Here is a 21,643-nt window from a genome sequence, read left to right on the forward strand (position 1 = left end):
GGGACAATATCAGTATCGCAAAATTTTCCATGACAAAAATGAAAACACGAAGCAGACCAAACTCTGTTCCTTTAATAACCTGCTGTATGTAAAATAGTGTGCTATAGCTTGGGAAATAAATGTGACTGGATGACTACATAATGTTTCCAACATTAGGGCTGTCTTCTTAAAAAGTTAAATCCACTTTGTTTTCCTGCCACGATACTGACATCCTTCCGGCCCTAAGCTTGTGTGGGTATTAGAATGTGGAAAGAGGTTTACCAGTGACTTTGTGCCAGTATCCATCCCCGGGATAAGCAGGACGTGGCCTGTAGACTGTCTCTAGGGGCGAGAGCTGTGGCTTATGGGGAGGAGGGCGTCTCATTCCAATGACCAGTATATCAACATTATTTATAACCAGAGAATCTTGGTCACTTAATCCAAATATATCTTTCAAGTCTGATTGCTGTACTTGTAATGTGTATTAAGTTATGGTGTGGTGTTTCTACCCAGGATGAGCTGGATCAAATGGGTCTGAATTCTTTGTTATTGTCAGCAGCATGGCATGTTGTCATGCAGGCCTTTCCACCTTGATAAAAGGTGTGGGTCCCAGCTCCCATACTGCAGTGGGGCGTTAGCGCCATCCTAGTGTCCACGAATTACTGTTCCATGAAAAATGTAGCCGGCTTGCGCTACTGATAGAGGCCCTGGCCTTGTGACTTTAAGGCATGTCCTATTTACAGTGCCGATGGGGTTCTACCTGCACCTCCCTTCACTCTAAACCGCTGTCCGGACAAGCAGTGAGATGAGAACCCCCCCTCTCCTAGAATGGATTAGTCAACCCAAATGGGTGGGAAATTTGTTTTTGAATGATACCATATGAGAATTCATTAACAATCATTATTACCTTCTATTATTTGATGATAGTAAAATGAAAAAACGTTTTTATTGAAATGACAGACATAGTCCATTTTTACATTGTCCACCAAATAAACTATAGTTAAGCAATAAGGCAGGAGGGGGGGGAGGGGTAGTATATGGCCAATATACCACAGTTCAGGACTGGATACAGCCCTTAGCCTTGGTATAATGGCCATATATCACAAAACCCCCAAGGTGCCTTATTGTTATTATAAACTGGTTACCAGTGTAATTAGAATAGTAAACAAATGTTTTGTCATAGCCGTGGTATTCCATTCAGCATTCAGGACTCGAACCACCCATTTTATAGTACTAACTACAGTGGTACATACAGGGGCCAACTTGGTCAGATCAACTTTCTTTCACATGATAACAACAACATACATTGATCGTTTAAATTGAAGAGAACATGATTCCGGTAGTCTCCTCTTCTTGGTTCCTTCCAGAACTGTCAATGTCAGTAGAGACGCAACTGGTCCTATTGAGAACTTCCACACAGGCGTCACCAGGCTTTCTAGAGCAGTGGTGTAGTGGAGGGTAAATGCCATTTAATTTATTTTGCACAAGCATTTACCCACCTATCACAAATAAATGCATTAAATATATGGAGCATTACTTTATTAACCGCAAAGGGCGATCAGTATTTTCTTTACCACTACTTCACTGGTCTGGATGTTGAGGAGGAACAGATCAGTGGCTGAAGTAAGATGTAGATGGTTGCAGGGTGGGTGAGCTCAGAAGATGCTGGTGAGAGGAACCAGGGGATTGTGGAGTCATGCCTGGGGAAAGAAGATGGGACTGAGTGGTTGAAATCAGATCTTGACTGAGGATAGTTGACCCATAATATCATTGCTTTCTATTTCTGATAGCAGACAACTTCATACAACAAGAATAATAAACAAAGGCCATTATATGCTAAATGCTGAGCCTAGGGGGTTTACAGGTAGGTAGAGAACGTATGGCAAACTGCTCAGCCTCACCTACTAGATTGTGCTCCCCCCTGATGCTGTCATCAAAGCCCTGGTGTCTCTGGTATGCCTCAAAGCTGACAGAGGCATCGTCCTCAGACAGGCTGTGTGGAACCTGGCCGTCGCCTGGACGACACACCTCGAAACGGATCCACTGATAACTACAAGGACATATCACACCAATAAGCAGAACATAAGTCATTCAGCTACATGTACATTAGCAGATATGAGAGAGTATATTAAAGGTCAGTTCATCTGAAAAAGGAAATGCACCAATTGCCATCTCCACAAAGATAATGTGCAATGTTCAATTAATTTCCTGTGAGGTAGATGACATTATACTTGAGTACTAGAGACGCACTTGCTGCACTTGCGTGCTCCTGGGCAGCTCTGGATCAGGTTCTGGATGGTGGGGTGGGAGAAGCCAAAGAAGTCTGCTCCTGAAGGCACGATGGGTGCCACCGGTTTCGATCTGTAGGGGTATAGTTGTAAGATAATGAGAGAAAAGTCATACAATGAAATGCATCCACTGTTTCTATAAGCCAGTCTGTGCAGCAAGCAGGTACCTTAGAGCACCAATGGCCTTCAGCAGGTTGGAATGGCAGGTGAGGGCAGAGGAGGCAGCTATGGCATTCTGAGGGTCTTCCTCAGGCACTATCTCAAACTGGGAGGGGGAGATGGTTTAATAAGGAAAACACTCACAAAAACATAAGCTGTCTCACAGCACCTAATTGACTTACTTAGCACTTGACTTCATAATGTTTTATAGCTCCATTAGTGTGAGTGTACCTGTGGGCCACCACCCCCGTCCTTAATCTGGCAGGTGTAGAGGCACTGCTGATCAGGGCTCTTCATGCTGGCGAAGAAGCGTGTGCTACAGTAACCCACTGGGTAGATGGCACACTGGTCATGGAACAGCATCCTGTCTGTGATAATCTGGAACAGAGAAGGACATCATTCATTATTCTCTAGCCACTGATCTGAGAAGTCATGGGCTGTGTCCCAACAGTCTTAAATAGCCTCTCCTGGTCTCCTTTCATGGACACTGATCCTGACCAACATGATAAGGGAGGGCAATATGGTGGAAATCTGTTCAGTACTTTCAACAAATGGTTATGCAAGTGAGGAGACAAGGAAAGGAGAACAATGTAAGATAAGTTGGACAGTGTTTATAAAGAACAAATGTGAGGCATTAAGTATGAGTTGAGACACAGACCTCCCCTAGACTGTACACAGTCAGACCCCCCAGTACTATGGGGAAGACAGGACGTCCTGAGGAGTCCAGGGCGATGGGCTGAACCAGCTTACGAGACCCCGCGTCAGCAAGCTTCCGCTTTTTTGACATTCTTTTTGGACCTGAGGAAAATGTATTTATAGAGTCAAAGAAAATACTGTGCTACCCATCATTACAAGACATAAGAATCTGTCTTATCTACAGGTAGGCTGGTATAAACATGGCTCTACCCACCGTCCTCTTTCCCATTCTCCCTGCCTCGTTCCTTCTTAGGCTTCTTAGGAAGGCCCTCCTCTGCCCCAGAGGTCAGGTTATGACCCACAGGCAGGACTGACGCCCCCGTTGGGATGGAACTGAAGGTCACAGGGGGGTGAGAGCTGGTAGTAGCAGCGGTGAGCAGCTCCCCCTCTGACACAGACTGGTACTGCAACAGCGATTTCAGTAAGAACCTGGAAAACAAAGCACAAGAGATGCCCGATTAGACAACAAAAACTGTTTTCAAAGTACCTGTCAATCAGTGTCCAAATTTTTTTTTAAATGCAACAATATAACACAATTAAACTCACCTGCGCTCCTCTTTTGCTCGCACAAACTTCTCCTCCAAGTGGGCAACTTCATCACAGAGAGCCGCATTCTCCTGTGGGATATTCAGTTAGTGACTTCAGCCCTCAGCCAATAATACCAGTCTACTCCACATCTCCAACATTTCTCTTCCATACATCTAAGTGTTATGGGGGACATATGTAGCATCTGAACACATTGTGTTACAGAAATAACTTAATTAATACTCATTCAAGTGATTGTCTTTAGTATGTAGAGTACTCACAAAAATCATGGCCAGTGCTGCTTTGCGTAGTCTGAGGTACTTTAATCTATACTTTTCGTTCTGGTTCTTGCGTGGGCCTTTCTTGGTCTTGGGCCTGGTCTCAGAGAGACCCGTGGGGGAGGGGAAGGGAGGCAGAGAGGCTGCTGAGCCAGAGCTGGAGAAGGTTGACTGGGGGGGAGACCCCATGAAAGACTGGGTGGTGAAGGACTGTAGAGCCTGCTGCCCCTCATCATCTGTCTGTGGATGGAGAGAGACGAAACTCAGTGGGCATTGCATCATAACACCACATTGAAATACTAGTGGCAATGTAGGCCATGATCCACAGCATATGATTGTGCATACAATGACAATGTTATGTGGATGAGGTATATCTGGAACAGTAACTGATACAACGCAAAATGAAAACTGTGACAGAGCAAAGTAACATGGCTACAATGACTATATAAGGAAAAAAAATATAATGTTAATTATCCAAACACATTGATCTTCCACTGCACTCTCCTAAATGTCTATATTTGTCAGATCAGCAGTGATAGAATTGAACTAAAGGGATTTCTTCTGACATCCTTTGCATAATAATAACTTACCAACAGTGCAAAGACTCCATTTCTGTTCTCAATCCTCTTGAATCTCCTGCTGCCTTTCTGTGTCTGCAACATAGTGGGATACTAAGGCCAAGGCTAGGTGTTGGGGAACTGACAAATGTCTTAAGGGTCAGTCTCACTGTTGTAACCTTGAATGACTAAGATCTAGCCTGTGTTAACTGCTACTTAAGAGCATCATGATGAATGTTCTAATCCTGGCATACTATAGCAGAGAGCGCAATCACATTCTCTCTGGTTCAAGGCACAGGCCTTTGATGTGCAAACCTGTCCTACGTTCAACTAATGGCCTTTCTTTCAATAACAAAAGGAAGGGAAAAGCAATAGAGTGAAATGATATGCAGAAAGCAAAAAATATGTTTTTTTTTCTAATACTGAAATATCCACTTCAATAATGTACAGCACAAATAACGAAAATAAAGTGAACTGCTTAATTTATAGTGGCCTTGGTGTGGAGTCCATTGGAATACAGCAAAGAAAATGGAGATGCTATGAGCTTTGGACCTATCACAGCCATTGAAGTGTCTCATTAGTCTTACCTCACGGTACATGACAGCCTCAAGGCTCGACTTCGCACTGTCCAGAAATAGAATATAAATGTGGTTATGGGCAGTTGAGGAATGATTACTGGGAATATCATGATATTGATCTATCAGGAATGTTTTTGAAAGTTTAAAATACGTTTTTTTAAATGGATGCAGTTGATGCATTTAGTCTTTCTTTAAAATGCATTGTATATCTATAGAATTGATAATGTTGTACTGTACTTGGACTGAACCAATCCCCTGTCAATGATTTGCTGTTTGATCTCCTTGATGTGCATTGGGCGTCCAGCTGCCTCCAGTACAATCTGGGAAAGAGCAGACTGTTGTATTGCTGATGTATTTCACTGACAGACAGCAATCTGATTTTAAATGTCAACATGGTACATACAGTAGTCTACAAACAGGGCTGTGTTTAAAAAAAATACTGTACCTGCGCAGCATCAAGCCATGTGAGATTGGGCTTGTCTGCAACATCGTTAGGTGGTTCACTGTGGAAAAAGAATTAATAGACATTAATATTTAGGTAGACAATTTTAGACAAAGCAAATAAATATTCACGTAAGAGACTTATCCTCATATCATACTAGCAGAAAGACCCAACTTATCTTTCCTGTGTAGTGGCAGCCTATTTGTCCTCTCACATACAACAGAATAAGGACGTGTGTGTGCATGCTGTTCATATGGCACTGCTTACCTCTCTAGAGCCTCGGCAGCTCCTGCCAGGCTGGCCATGTTGTCCAAGGCAGGGAAGAGAGAGTAGTTTCCCTGTCCGTCTGGCTCCATCTCTGACTCAAAGTTGGACAGTGTGTTCAGTGGGTCCATAGGTGAGAGAGGAGTTCCTGTGGTCGGGTTTCTGCTCGTTGAGGGCTGGAACAAAACGAAAACACACATCCAAGAACTCTGGTCATCTAGATGATTTTGTAGAACATAGCTACTGCCTGGGAAAATAAGAAGAGGCATGAGGATGTTTTGGAAATGAGCTCGACGGCGCATGAGCAGCTACTACCAGCTAGTTAGCTATCAATGATCGCAGGCGAGAGGTTTGTAGGAAGTAGATAATTCGGCAGTTAGCGCGAATGAACGTTTGTACGAGTATTCGTTGTATTTTGCAAAAACTTACCCCACTCCTGTCAATTCGTGCTTGCTCTTTTCCGTGAATCATCGGAGAACCCTGAAGCACTTCTTCGCTTGTCTCCATTGCATTGTTTACATAACTTACACGTTGCAGCAAAAGCTTGACGCTAGCAAACAAACACGTTTCCCGGAGAGTATGTTTGTTAATGTTTGTTTCTAATCTCAACAATTACTATGATGGAAGTTTTGCAAAAATCCAACAACGCGTTGTGCAGTCGACTTGTTTTTATCGCCTGAACTATTTCAGAAAACTGACGGAAACTACGCTTCGGAGGTATTAAAACGAGCACCATGTCTTTCCTGTCATTAAATTGCTTTTTTTTAGATTTGGGAAATGTAGTTCTTTATGCAGCCTGTTGTCAACAGCTGACGTGCTCAAGTATGCTGTATCTGTAGTTGGAACTGAGTTTGAGCTACGTTCACAATAATACTAAACAATATTTGTATCAATTGCATTTATTTAATGATACATGTTTTATCAATGAACATCTCGAATCTTGCTCTCTGACAACAGATATGATCAAATGAGAAACAAACAAGTGCCAGCAGTCCTGCCAATGCCAGAAGGTACAGTAAACATGTCGACTTACACAACATCTGACTTTTATTTGAATCCCTAGGCTATGCTGACAGGAGTTTGACATTAATGAAGAAGTAGACGAACAACCCTTGATCTATTATACACATACCCAACAGTTATATGCACGTAATTTGATATATATCAAATACAGCAATCACTTATTTATTGCATTTCAACTTTATTTTGACAGGGAGTCATGCTGAGACCAAGGTCTCTTTTAGAGATGAGCCCATACACATATTCATATTTATGGTTGAATATCAAAGTAGACATACACTCTATAACAGCTTTCCTTTGTTTCGTAGTGATAGACAAGCAAGAAACACAGTAGTAAGCCTACAACAGTTTTGCAATTATTTACAGAGATAGAAAATTAGCGAATACTGCAGTTTGTACATATTTTTGCGGGAACATATAGAATGTTCAGAACTAAATCGTATTATCAATAGTAGTAGTATCATAGTAGCAATCCAGCCAGCCATAGTTCAGAAGAACACCAATCACCCGTTTGTACGCCAGATAGTACTCACTCTGCCTTGGACCATCTGAGAAGTAAAGGTAACCTATAGGAAGGAACATTGGCTTTATCAGCAAAGGTTTCGGCCAGAGCAAATATTGTGCTGAAGGCTTTATGAACTAATGCATGTAATAATATGACGATTGTTTTACCATATTCATTGCAAAACAAATTCTCAAAGACAGCATCCACTTTGGAGCCAATTCCTGGGAAATCCTGAGTTATGAATCGAGGATATCGTATAGTACATTTGTCGTCTTGCCTCAAAGCTGAAACATAATTATCAATCAAATCATTATTTTGTATAATTAAATCTAAAGATTAATGTTATCATACAGAAAAATGCATGACACATAACTAAGAAGAGAGTTTTCCCTCTGGTTGGCACATACACAGATGCATCTAACTTAGTTACTGATGAGAGGATACCCAAGTTGGAGATTGACTTTTGATAACCAGGGAGGATTCTCTTTGCATTATCCCTGACAGTGGCTTGAGAAAGTATTCACCCCCTTGGTATTTCTCCTGTTATGTTGCCTTACAACCTGGAATTTAAATAGATTTTGTATGATTTGAATTACACAACATGCCTACCACTTTGAAGATGCAAAATATTTTTTATTGTGAAACAAAGAAATAAGACAAAAAAACAGAACTTGATCGTGCATAATTATTCACCCCCCCCCCCCCCCCCTTTTTCAGCAGCTACAAGTCTCTTGGGGTATGTCTCTATAAGCTTGGCACATCTAGCTACTGAGATTTTTGCCCATACATTGAAGTTGGATGGGTTCCGCTGGTGTACAGCAATATTTAAGTCAAACCACAGATTCTCAATTTGATTGAGGTCTGGGCTTGACTAGGCCATTCCAAGACATTTAAATGTTTCCCCTTAAACCACTCAAGTGTTGCGTTAGCAGTATGCGAAGGGGTGTTTGTCCTGCTGGAAGGTAAACCTCCATCCCAGTCTCAAATTTCTGAAAGACTGAAACAGGTTTAGCTCAAGAATTTCTCTATTTAAACGCCATCCATCATTCCTTCAATTTTGACCAGTTTCCCAGTCCCTGCCGATGGAAAAACATCCCCACAGCATGATGCTTCCACCACCATGCTTCACTGTGTGGATGTCTTCTCGGGGTGATGAGAGGTGTTGGGTTTGTGCCAGAGTACCTTCTTCCATATGTTTGGGGAGTCTCTCACATGCCTTTTGGTGAACACCAAACGTGTTTGCTTATGTTTTTCTTTAAGCAATGGCTTTTATTCTGGCCACTCTTCTGTAAAGCCCAGCTCTGTGGAGTGTACGGCTTAAAGTGGTCCTATGACAGATACTCCATTGTCCGCTGTGGAGCTTTGAAGCTCCTTCAAGGTTATCTTTGGTCTCTTTGTTGCCTCTGATTAATGCCCTCCTTGCCTGGGTTTTGGTGGGCGGCCCTCTCTTGGCAGGTTTGTTGTGGTGCCATATTCTTTCCATTTTGAATAACGGATTTAATGGTGCTCTGTGGGATGTTCAAAGTTTTGGATATTTTTTTATAACCCAACTCTGATCTGTACTTCTCCACAACCCTGACCTGTTTGGCGATTTCCTTGGTCTTCATATTGCCACTTGCTTGGTGGTGCCCCTTGCTTTGTGGTGTTGCAGACTTTATGGCTATTCACAACACGTTTATATATACTGAGATCATGTGACACTTAGATTGCACACAGGTGGACTTTATTTAATTAATTATGTGACTTCTGAAGGTAATTGGTTGCTCCAGATCTTATTTAGGGGCTTCATAGCACAGGGGTGAATACATATGCACGCACCAATTTTCATTTTTTAATTTTTTATTATTTTTTGAAACAAATTATTTTTTTAATTTCACTTCACTATTTTGGACTATTTTGTGTATGTCCATTACATGAAACTCAAATATAAATCCATTTAAATTACAGGTTGTAATGCAACAAAATATTTGAAAAATGCCAAGGGGGTGTCACGGATAGCTAGGAGTGGTGGGTGTGGAGTCAGGCGCAGAGAGCAATGCTTCCAATGCATACGAACAGGGAGAGGACAGCACTTCCCCCTAAGACCCCGCACCGTCCTCTCAATTCCCGGATGACCCGAGGAGGGTAGCGTGTGGTCCCACCGGATCCATTTGTCTCGAACACCAAGCGGCAAGTACTTCCGGCCCGCTGGACACTGTGGTGGCGTGGGTTCTAACCGTGATGCCCGCTCGATGTCCGCGTCCACCTCCCATACCACCGGTGCCACCAGACATGAAGCCGGTAGTATGGGAGTAGGATCGGTGGACCGCTCCTCGGTATCATAGAGACGGGACAGCACGTCGGCCTTAGTGTTAAGGGAACCTGGTCTACACGAGATGGTGAACCGAAATCTGGTGAAAAACATGGCCCACCTTGCCTTGCAAGGATTCAATCTCCTCGCTGCCCGGATGTACTCCAGATTATGGTGGTCAGTCCAGATGAGAAAAAGGTGTTTAGCCCCCTCAAGCCAATGTCCCCACACCTTCAGAGCTTTTACCACAGCCAGCATCTCCCGGTCCCCCACGTCATAGTTTTGCTCCGCCGGACTGAGCTTCCTCGAAATAAAAGCCAATTATGCACGGCTGCAACGCGGTCACACTCCATCACCACCCCAGATGTGGAAATGCGATACCCCAGGAAAGAGGCGGCTTGTTTGGAGAACACACATTTCTCAGCCTTGACGTGCACGTCATGCTCCAACATTCGCCCAAGTACCCTGCGCACCAGCGACATGTGCGCGGCGCGTGTAGCGGAATAAATCAGAATGTCATCGATATACGCCACCACACCCTGCCCGTGCAGGTCCCTGAGAATCTCGTCTACGAAGGATTGAAAGATGGCTGGAGCATTCTTCAACCCATACGTCATGACGAGGTACTCATAATAGCCAGATGTGGTACTAAACGCGGTCTTCCACTCATCTCCCTCGTGGAGGGCCGAATGTACCCCTGTCCCAGAGATTCAGTGACATATGTCTCCATAGCCGCTGTTTCCTCCTGTGACAGCGGGTAAACGTGACTCCTGGGAAGTGCTGCGTTTACCTGGAGGTTTATCGCACAATCCCCTCGTCGATGAGGTGGTAATTGGGTCGCCCTCTTTTTACAGAAAGCGATAGCCAAATCGGCATATTCTGAGGGGATGCGCGCAGTGGAAACCTGGTCTGGACTCTCCACCGTCGTTGCACCGATGGAAACTCCTATACACCTACCTGAACACTCCTCTGACCACCCCTTTAGAGCCCCCTGTTTCCATGAAATCTCAGTATTGTGAATAGCCAACCAGGGAACCCCCAGCACCACTGGAAATGCAGGAGAATCAATGAGGAAGAGACTAATCCGCTCCTTATGACCCCCTTGCGTTACAATGTCCAGTGGAACCGTGGCCTCCCTTACCAGCCCTGACCCTAACGGTCGACTATCTAGGGAGTGCACGGGGAAGGGTTGGCCTAACTGCACCAACAGAATCCCTAACCTATGAGCGAACCCACAGTCCATAAAACTCCCAGCTGCACCTGAATCGACTAGCGCCTTATGCTGGGAGAGGGGGAAAACTCAGGAAAAGAGATTAGTACAAACATATGACCAACAGGGAGCTCTGGGTGAGACTGGTGCTGACACACCTGGGGTGTCCGAGCAGTGCTCTGCCTGCCCTCTCGACTCCCAGACGAGCTCCTCCAGCACCGATCGGCAGTGTGCCCTCGTCGACCACAACTGGTGCAGGAGGAGACTCCTCCTCCGGTTCCCCTAGATGCAGCACCCCCTAACTCCATGGGTGTTGGGGCGGGAGTGCTGGGGGGTGGAACAAACAGGACCCGCTCTGGACGCCTGCGAGCAGCTAGCAGGTTGTCCAGTCGGATGGACATGTCGATGAGTTCATCTAGGGTGAGTGTGGCGTCCCGACAAGCTAGCTCCCAGCGGACTTCCTCCAGGAGGCTACAATGGTAGTGGTCCATCAGGGCCCTGTCGTTCCACCCCGCTCCAGCGGCCAGGGTCCAAAACTCCTGTGCGAAGTCCTGCGCGCTCCTCGTCTCCTGCCTAAGGTGGAACAGCCGTTCAACTCAGGGTAGTGGTCCCTCGCTGAGTCTGGACCCTCCCAGACCACGTTGGCCCACTCCAGGGCTCTGCCCGTCAGGCAGGAGACGATGACTTTCACATTCTCCTCTCCAGAGGGAGTCGGGCGAACGGTAGCCGGGTAAAGCTCTACTTCTCCGGTGGCGTAGCTGGAGCAAGAATCCCTTGGACCTGGCAGCCGTTCCTTCATACTTCCTCGGGGGCGCGAGCCGAAGAGCGCTGGGTCCGGACGCCACCGGAGAAGTTGGTAGCGCAGGCTGAGGAGGAGCTGGAGATGAAGTAGGGAGGCCGTTCCTCTGCCATCTGTCCATTCTCTCCATCATCTGATCCATCGCCGTCCCGATCCGGTGTAGGATGGATGTGTGATGGAGGACAGGCAATAAACAGGTATGTCCCCAAAACCAGGGAAAATAACAGACAGCAAAATACATAAGCAAAACAATTCACCACTGACAGTGAGAATAAGCCCGCACAAAAGCAGGCGGGCCCTGGAAGTTTAAATAGGCCATAATTAACAACAAATAAGTAACAGGTGAAAACAATCAAGACAAAACTAACAGAAAAAAAAGGGAAGCGGTGGCAGCTAGTAGACCGGTGACGACGAACGCCGAGCGCCGCCTGAACAGGGACAGGAGCCACCTTCGGAAGTCGTGACGGGGATGAATGCTTTTGCAAAGCACTGTATTCCCCAGTATTTGTCACCTGTGGAAATATGAGATGAAGGAAATACTGTTTGTACAAGAGAGAGTTTGGGAGTCGGAGTACACAAATCAAATTTAGCTGTCATTTTTTGTGCTTTTGACATTCCTGTCATTACTGTACCTTCAAACAGATGTACCACATATTTAGCTGGGACTTCATAGGCAGCATCGACATAGTTAATCTGAGCCCATCTCGAGCTCACTTTAGTCAGCCTAATTCCTTGGACAGCCGTGCTCTTCAGCCAGAAGTACCTATAATGACAGAGAATCAGCTTGAAACACAGGTTGCAATCATACAGGCCTTTTCTTACAAGATAATGATACAATTGTCTTGCATTGGAATTGTTTGCAAGGATCCAACTCACCCATTTTTGAAGAAGTACAGTTCTCCCCTGATCGAGGAGACTGCTTCAAACACCAGGTCCCGGTTGCACTGCTCGTCTTTGGAGTTGGGTCTGGAGTCTGGCTTGGGGTTCTCTGTTGGCTCCTCGGGTTCTGGCTCTGGTCCTGGTTTGGGTTCTGGCTTGGGTGTAGGCTTGAGATGAGGTGTACAGGTACCTTTAAGGTAACACACACCGCACAAACATGTAAATAGGATTCCATAAAGATAGTAATAAAAACACATGTAGTGAACAGAATTATTCTATAGAAATGCTGTCAATGTGTTTGATTACCATAGAGGGCTTGGACCCCACGTCTGTCATCATCAGGCAGTGTGTATCCATTGTTATTTACATACTGATAGGTGGGGAACATCAGAGCTCTCCTGTCCCTGGAGTGGTCAAGTCCCAGAGCGTGGCCAAACTCATGGGCCGCCACCAACTGCAGATTCACTTCTGAGGACAACATTACACGTGAGTCTGTTGAATAAGTGAATTGGGCAACACTGTGTTTTAAATATTGTTGTGTGTTCAGATGGTCACCCCACTAGCTCATTGTCCAGGTTTCGTCGTCATCAAAGTGTGTGTCCCGTCCAGGGGAGTTGGCAAGGGATAAGACACCATTCGGCCATCAAAAGGATAGAAGTCCCCATGATCTGTGTTTGGACAAGCGAGATTTAAGATATTTTGTCAGTAGTGTATAGAGATGGTATTGAATCCATGCCATTGTGATAGTCCATACTCACATCAACCCTTGAAGAGGATCATGATGTCCGCAGTGTCAGTGTGGATCTGTTTGAAGTCTTGAGGGATTACATCACTGTAGATTTGGAAGGCCTGGGCTATAGTTGCATCTACATCACTCTGCCTTGGGTCTGGTGTGTACTGAGTGATTCTGTTAAACACAAGTCATTCAGCACTCACCCATTGACATTACCTGATAAGTAAAAGGGACCCATTTTACTCCTGCAGTGCAGTGCAAGGCATTTCACAATGACCCAGGCTGAGTAACAACGGATTTGACATTTCAGCAAATGATCAACAATTATTCATGAATACCATATTATTTTTCTTGATTTTAGCTGTCATACTTAATGCACTTAAAGAGCTTTTACTATACCTGTAGGTGACAGTGCTCTTCTCCCATTTTTGTTTCCTTTGGAAGTGTCCATATCTGCTGATGTCAGACACTCCACACATGGACTCCTTCATCACCTCCAGAGTGTTTTTGTCCAGAACCCCAGTGACCTCCAGGCCAAAGAGTGCCTGCATGGCCTCCAGGCTCTTGTGAATGTCAGGCTTGATAATGCTAATATGATTTCGTCAACCCCACATCTGTGTAGTATTGAGACATGGTGTATTGAGACCTGGTGTAGGAGGAGGATAAGAGACAACATTATAACCTATCATGCCTATTAGGACTCTCATGCAAAACAGTACAAGCATAACAAGTAGGCTAACAAGTATTTTCTCACCTCAATCTGAGATAATACTGACAATACGGGTAGCAACACACTGAGCCAAGCGATGCTAAATTACCCCAGCAACTGTCTCGTCGTCCTCTGGTAATGTTTGGACCTCTGGAGTGCTGGTGGGGGCAGCCTGACACAGACCCAAACAGGCCAGAAACAGGACCGCGGAACCCGTAGAAAGACCCATAATTTACAAACCTGTGGTAATGCAGAGAGGGGAGACCCTCTCTTTCTCTATCATCCTGCCCTGTCCACACTCTCTTGTATATGATCCCTAATAACCTGTGGTGTACATGGTTCCAATCAGAACATGAATGAGATGCCAAGGTCGGCTTTGTGCTGTTGAACATTGCTCTAAAGGTTAGGACAACCCCTATTCTCAAGGAAGAGGGATCGTCCTCCTAATAACATTTTTGGCGTAGAGTTTGGGTGATTGTTAGGGTGAGGTTTAGGCATACTGTAGGTACACATTGTCAGTGGTTAGTTTGAATATTTTTGATCAGTCAATGGAAGCACATCTATTAACATTCAAACTTCTAAATACCTTTTTTTTAATTGAAATACAATTCAATTGTATTTTATGTTCTGTACACATACAGAAAGATACCACTGGGATTTAAGTGAACTGGCCTTGAAGATGGTTGCTTGATGATGTAATTGAACTTCTTGCAACACTGTCATCAACATTCAACTGGTGAGTTATCTTGGTTCATGCAAGGTGACGTTCTTCTCTGGATAAGAGTGTCTGCTAAATGACTTAAATGTAAAATGTCTGTAAGTAGTATTCCTTTTCATGAAGGAGTGTAGGGTCTAGTGTCTTTGACAGATATGTTAGCAGCCCAGCAATGCATTTGCTAGGATTCGACTCAGCTCCCGGTTCTGTCTGTAGTCATAGTTGTATGCCTTTTTTCCACTGAAGAGGTAGATAGTACCTGTTGATGAGAAAACATGATAGTGTTTTTTTAAGGTGGGCCTAGTAATCAAGATAACACAAATGTGTCAGGATATCAAAATGTATGCAATTGAAGGCAAGGTGACATGGCAAACTGTTTTATAGGCTACCTTGTAACTCAAATGCAGCATCAACCCTCCTCCCAATACCTGGCCAGTCTGATGAACGTCTGCGTTCATCGTATCTATACATTGTATAAAAAATAAACATTGAACTTATAAATGATGGATTGCTTATGTGCAGTTGCTTTCTAACATGTCTCATTGTTAAACACTAGATGGCAGGCTTTGCCTCTCAGGAGCTGGAATACCTATTCATCAAACACTGCAACAGTCAAGACATACCAAAACAGTGGACGTTTGGAAACATGATATTTTCTGCAACAGAATACTGTATTATACTGTAATTACCATTCACTTTATGTTTGTCATTTACCCAAAAACATTTTGTTAGAGACTGTGTGTTACCTGTAGTAATCGTGTCCAATGAAGAATAAGGATTTTTCCATAATCACTGATATGAACAGCAGCCTCAATGTTCCTTACTCTGGCTGGGAATCCATAGTCATGTATGGAGCCAAAGTGGCTTTTCATCTTAAGCTGTCAAACCACCCAGTACTTAGGACCTGAAACACTGAGCACCTCCACTGCCTTTGGAACACTTTGAAAACCATACCACAAGAACTGCCAGATGGCAATAAGCTTTGTGAGTTTCTTGCATGAGGTGCGACAATTTTGACATAGGGCTATAATTTAGGTCCAGTTGTTCTTTGAAACAGTTTTCTGTTTCAAATCTAGCCTTGTCATGCTGTGAGGCATAAGTGAGGCCTTTGAGGCGATCAGACTGCACATTACCAGTGAAGACATATGCCACGCCTTTGGCAGGGATGTCATTGGCCGCACCCACAGGATAGTTGATGCTGGGAAGGTATGTGCTGTTGGGGCCATCTCTCAGACGGTTCCAGTATGTTTTCCATGTTGTCCTCAACCACATGTACCTGGAGGAAAACAAACCGCTGTGTTGGGGAAAATAAGAATTTATACTATAAAAATCATATTGCATAATTCAAAACTCCTTCACATGTTTTTTAAAGAGAACTATCTCCTTCCCGAACACTGCCACTGCATCAACAGAGAAGTTGGGATCGCACTTCTTAGGAAGGTTAGGTGGATCTTGTTTTCTGACTGTCTTGCCTTGGAAATAAAAGCAGTCTCCAATGTTTAGATAGAAATCCACCAAAAATGGACCATGTGATAACTATGGTGATTTCAACTCAACTGCTGGATTACCAGCGCGTCACCTCATGGCAGTGTGTACTGTGCTCCATTGTAATACTTGTAGTTGGGGTACATGAGAGATGAGGGGTCTTTGGAATGGGAGAGACCAAGGGAGTGGCCTGACTCATGGGCTGCAACAGTGAACAGGTTGTAACCTAAAACAACATCCAATGAGACATTTTTTATTTGTCTATAATCATATTTGAAATCCTATTTTATTGTGTTTTATAAAAACAATTCAGATCCTCATGTCATGCTTGGAGCAGTGGCCCTACCTAGCTTGCAATGCCCCATTGTCCAGACTTCATCCTTGTCAAAGTGCACGTCTCCCCCATGCACTCCCTTGGCTTGAAGGCGTGAGCCAGAACACCTGTGGGGCCATCAAAGAAAAATAAGTTTACATGAGCTATGATGGATAGATGGAGAGAGATTTACTAACAGTCATGTACCTGGAAACTGGCTCCAGTAAGTACAGTATATAACTATAGCACAATTAAAATCTCACATGCAGCCACACACATTCTCTACCACCTCTATTAGAAACTACACTGAACTGAACAGAGACTGATTTAGGGTCAGAATACTCTTTCTTGTGAAGGAGAGGACAATGTATGCCTTGTCGTGGTTGACATTGATGAATTTCAGTGGGGCCGCCCGCGTCACTCCAGATTTTCAGGGCCAAACGGAGGTATCCACCTCTTCCCTTGTAAGGTCATTGGCACACAGACAACACAGAAAAGCATGAAGCAACCTGAACGAAATATGACTAGTTATATCCAGTGAGCTGGTAATCTATTGGCAGGTATTGATTGTTGCAATTCAGTGATGAAACAAAACTGTGAAGTTATGATAACTTTGTTAATTTTGTGGATTATGTCATTCCTCTTATACACTGAATGTACAAAACATTAGGAACACATTCCTAATATTGAGCTGCACCCCCTTTACCCTCAGAACAGCCTCAATTTATCGGGGCGTGGACTCTACATGGTGTCGAAAGAATTCTACAGGGATGCTGACCCATGTTGACTCCAACTCTTCCTACAGTTGTGTCAAGTTGGTTGGATGTCCATTGGGTGGTGGACTATTCTTGATACACACGTGAAACTGTTGAGCGTGAAAAATCCTGAAGCGTTGCAGTTCTTGACACACTCAAACCGGTGCACCTGGCACCTACTGCCATACCCCGTTTAAAGGCACTTAAATCTTTAGTCTTGCCCATTCACCCTCTGAATGGCACATATACACAATCCATGTCTCAATTGTCTCAAGGTTTAAAAATCCTTCTTTAACTTGTTTCCTCCCATTCATCTACACTGGTTGAAGTGGATTTAACAAGTGACATCAATAAGGGACCATAGCTTTCCCCTGGATTCACCTGGTCAGTCTGTCATGTTCCTAATGTTTTGTACACTCAATGTAATTCCCTGCAGTTAAAACATATGAAAGTCTGTTTTGGGAAGTGACAGTGCTTCCGGAAACTATTCAGACACCTTGACTTTTTCCACATTTTGTTACGTTACAGCCTTGTTCTAAAATGAATAAAAAAATTAAAACCTCAGCAATCTACAAATAAAACCCAATAATGACAAAGCGAAAACAGGTTTTTAGAAAGTTTTGCACATTTATTACAATTAACAAACAGAAATAGCTTATTTACATAAGTATTCAGACCCTTTGCTATGAGACTCGACATTGAGCTCAGTTGCATCCTGTTTCCATTTACCATCCTTGAGATGTGGTAAATTAAATTGATGGGACATGATTCGGAAAGGCACACACCTGTCTATATAAGTTCCCACAGTTGACAGTGCATGTCAGAGCAAAAACCAAGCCATGAAGTCGAAGGAATTGTCCGCAGGATTGCGTCGAGGCACAGATCTGGGGAAGGGTACCAAAAAAGTTCTACAGCATTTAAGGTCTCCAAGAACACAGTGGCCATTATTCTTCAATGGAAGAAGTTTGGAACCACCAAGACTCTTCCTAGAGCTGGCCGCCTGGCAAAACTTTGCAATCAGGGGAGAAGGGCCTTGGTGAGGGAGGTGACCAAGAACCTGATGATCACTCTGACAGAGCTCTAGAGTTCCTCTGTGGAGATGGGAGAACCTTCCAAAAGGACAACCATCTCTGAAGCAATCCACCAATCAGGCCTTTATGGTAGAGTGGCTAGACGGAAGCCACTCCTCTGTAAAAGGCACATGACAGCACGCTCTGAGTTTGCCCAAAGGCACCTAAAGACTCTCAGACCATGAGAAGCAAGATTCTCTGGTCTGATGAAACCAAGATTGAACTCTTTGGCCTGAACTCCAAGAGTCACGTCTGGAGGAAACCTGGCACCATCCCTATGGTGAAGCATGGTGGTGGCAGAATTTTTCATCTGCATGGACGGGGAGACTAGTCAGAATCGAGGCAAAGATGAACTGAGCAAAGTACAGAGAGATCCATGATGACAACCTGCTCCAGAGCGCTAAGGACCTCAGGCTGGGTTGAAGACCTGAAAATAGCTGTGCAGCAACGCTGTCATATGATGAAAATTACAGGCCTCTCATCTTTTTAAGTGGGAGAACTTGCACAATTGGTGGCTGACTAAATACTTTTTTGCCCCACTGTATATATGTATACAGTGCCTTGCGAAAGTATTCGGCCCCCTTGAACTTTGCGACCTTTTGCCCCATTTCAGGCTTCAAACATAAAGATATAAAACTGTATTTTTTTGTGAAGAATCAACAACAAGTGGGACACAATCATGAAGTGGAACGACATTTATTGGATATTTCAAACTTTTTTAACAAATCAAAAACTGAAAAATTGGGCGTGCAAAATTATTCAGCCCCCTTAAGTTAATACTTTGTAGCGCCACCTTTTGCTGCGATTACAGCTGTAAGTCGCTTGGGGTATGTCTCTATCAGTTTTGCACATCGAGAGACTGAAATGTTTTCCCATTCCTCCTTGCAAAACAGCTCGAGCTCAGTGAGGTTGGATGGAGAGCATTTGTGAACAGCAGTTTTCAGTTTTTTCCACAGATTCTCGATTGGATTCAGGTCTGGACTTTGACTTGGCCATTCTAACACCTGGATATGTTTATTTTTTAACCATTCCATTGTAGATTTTGCTTTATGTTTTGGATCATTGTCTTGTTGGAAGACAAATCTCCGTCCCAGTCTCAGGTCTTTTGCAGACTCCATCAGGTTTTCTTCCAGAATGGTCCTGTATTTGGCTCCATCCATCTTCCCATCAATTTTAACCATCTTCCCTGTCCCTGCTGAAGAAAAGCAGGCCCAAACCATGATGCTGCCACCACCATGTTTGACAGTAGGGATGGTGTGTTCAGCTGTGTTGCTTTTACGCCAAACATAACGTTTTGCATTGTTGCCAAAAAGTTCAATTTTGGTTTCATCTGACCAGAGCACCTTCTTCCACATGTTTGGTGTGTCTCCCAGGTGGCTTGTGGCAAACGTTAAACTACACTTTTTATGGATATCTTTAAGAAATGGCTTTCTTCTTGCCACTCTTCCATAAAGGCCAGATTTGTGCAATATACGACTGATTGTTGTCCTATGGACAGAGTCTCCCACCTCAGCTGTAGATCTCTGCAGTTCATCCAGAGTGATCATGGGCCTCTTGGCTGCATCTCTGATCAGTCTTCTCCTTGTATGAGCTGAAAGTTTAGAAGGACGGCCAGGTCTTGGTAGATTTGCAGTGGTCTGATACTCCTTCCATTTCAATATTATCGCTTGCACAGTGCTCCTTGGGATGTTTAAAGCTTGGGAAATCTTTTTGTATCCAAATCCGGCTTTAAACTTCTTCACAACAGTATCTCGGACCTGCCTGGTGTGTTCCTTGTTCTTCATGATGCTCTCTGCGCTTTTAACGGACCTCTGAGACTATCACAGTGCAGGTGCATTTATACGGAGACTTGATTACACACAGGTGGATTGTATTTATCATCATTAGTCATTTAGGTCAACATTGGATAATTCAGAGATCCTCACTGAACTTCTGAAGAGAGTTTGCTGCACTGAAAGTAAAGGGGCTGAATAATTTTGCACGCCCAATTTTTCAGTTTTTGATTTGTTAAAAAAGTTTGAAATATCCAATAAATGTCGTTCCACTTCATGATTGTGTCCCACTTGTTGTTGATTCTTCACAAAAAAATACAGTTTCATATCTTTATGTTTGAAGCCTGAAATGTGGCAAAAGGTTGCAAAGTTCAAGGGGGCCGAATACTTTCGCAAGGCACTGTATATATATATATATATATATATGTATATATATATATATATATATATATATATTCTTTTTTATTTTACCCCTAATTCTCCCCAATTTTGTGGTATCCAATTGTTTAGTAGCTACTATCTTGTCTCATTGCTACAACTCCCGTACGGGCTCGGGAGAGACGTCCTCCGATACACAACCCAACCAAGCCGCACCGCTTCTTAACACAGCGTGCATCCAACCCGGATGCCAGCCGCACCAATGTGTCGGAGGAAACATTGTGCACCTGGCAACCTTGGTTAGCGTGCCCTGTGCCCGGCCCACCACAGGAGTTGCTGGTGCGCGATGAGTCAAGGATATCCCTACTGTCCAAGCCCTCCCTAACCCGGACGACGCTGGGCTAATTGTGTGTGCAGCTAGCTAGCTCACAGCTTGCACTCACCGTGGCACCCAGTCCCGAAGCTATCCCTGAGACCCACCTCCCGGCCTACTCAGCTGTTCACCCGAACCCCACTCATACACGGCTAGAGCCCAATACTCCACCGGATCCTTGCTGTAAACTTTTGAACCTTGGCACCGGATCGCCGCTGCTACCGATTGGCTATAGTGGCTAACGCCACTGCCACAAAGCCAGCACCAGTTAGCCATGAGCCAGGCGCATTTCCTGGATAGCAAACTAAATTCTACAATACCTCTTTTGCCATCTGGCTTGGATTCTCTCTCGACTCGGTGCCCCGCCGCACCACCACGGCTGGTCTGCCGACAAATACTCCATCCGCTGCGCATTCACCCGGCCTCCGTTGGAGCAGACGCTCCTACTGGCCCCGGGCTATTAACTTTAAATGCTGTGTCGCCCGCGTGCTAGCGTAGTGGCAGCTTCCCTGTTCCATCTACTGCTGCCATCTGGACACTATGATCACTTGGCTACATAGCTGATGCCTGCTGGACTGTCCATTAATCACAGTGCTCCATTCTGTTTATGTATTTTTTATCTGTCGGCCCCAGCCGCAAACTCAGGCTCTGTGTGTAGTTAATCCGACCCTCTCTGCCTAGTCATCGCCATTTTACCTCCTGTTGTTGTGTTAGCTGATTAGCTGTTGTTGTCTCACCTGTTGTTTTAGCTAGCTCTCCCAATAAACACCTGCGATTACTTTATGCCTCACTGTATGTCGCTCTCAAATGTCAATATGCCTTGTATACTGTTGTTCAGGTTAGTTAGCATTGTTTTAGTTTACAATGGAGC

General features: G+C 44.3%; 1 protein-coding gene and 1 pseudogene across 3 annotated transcripts; both read right to left on the reverse strand.

Annotated features, from left to right (window-relative positions):
• Positions 1-895: 895 nt before the first annotated feature.
• fyrd1 (FYRN and FYRC domains INO80 complex interactor 1) lies at positions 896-6,477 on the reverse strand. Of its 3 annotated transcripts, none has more exons than XM_021588255.3 (15): positions 6,196-6,477; positions 5,770-5,942; positions 5,506-5,563; positions 5,298-5,380; positions 5,070-5,106; positions 4,516-4,578; positions 3,929-4,165; positions 3,669-3,739; positions 3,337-3,551; positions 3,085-3,224; positions 2,658-2,804; positions 2,435-2,532; positions 2,230-2,340; positions 1,885-2,029; positions 896-1,679 (listed from the first exon to the last, which is right to left on the reverse strand). In XM_021588255.3, exons 1-15 carry the CDS (start codon positions 6,271-6,273, stop codon positions 1,674-1,676), a joined length of 1,662 nt encoding a protein of 553 aa, XP_021443930.1. In that variant the 5' UTR covers positions 6,274-6,477; the 3' UTR covers positions 896-1,673. The 3 variants fall into 3 exon arrangements, with proteins under 3 accessions (XP_021443930.1, XP_021443926.1, XP_021443928.1); XM_021588251.3 differs by having other exon boundaries at positions 1,881-2,029; XM_021588253.3 differs by lacking the exon at positions 4,516-4,578 and having other exon boundaries at positions 1,881-2,029; positions 6,196-6,474.
• A 613-nt stretch (positions 6,478-7,090) lies between these two features.
• Positions 7,091-16,898, reverse strand: LOC149971290 (collagenase 3-like; annotated as a pseudogene).
• Positions 16,899-21,643: the final 4,745 nt, after the last annotated feature.

Source organism: Oncorhynchus mykiss, chromosome 27 (assembly GCF_057628025.1).
Source record: "Oncorhynchus mykiss isolate SJ-2025 chromosome 27, ASM5762802v1, whole genome shotgun sequence".
NCBI classification, from domain to species: Eukaryota; Metazoa; Chordata; class Actinopteri; order Salmoniformes; family Salmonidae; genus Oncorhynchus; species Oncorhynchus mykiss.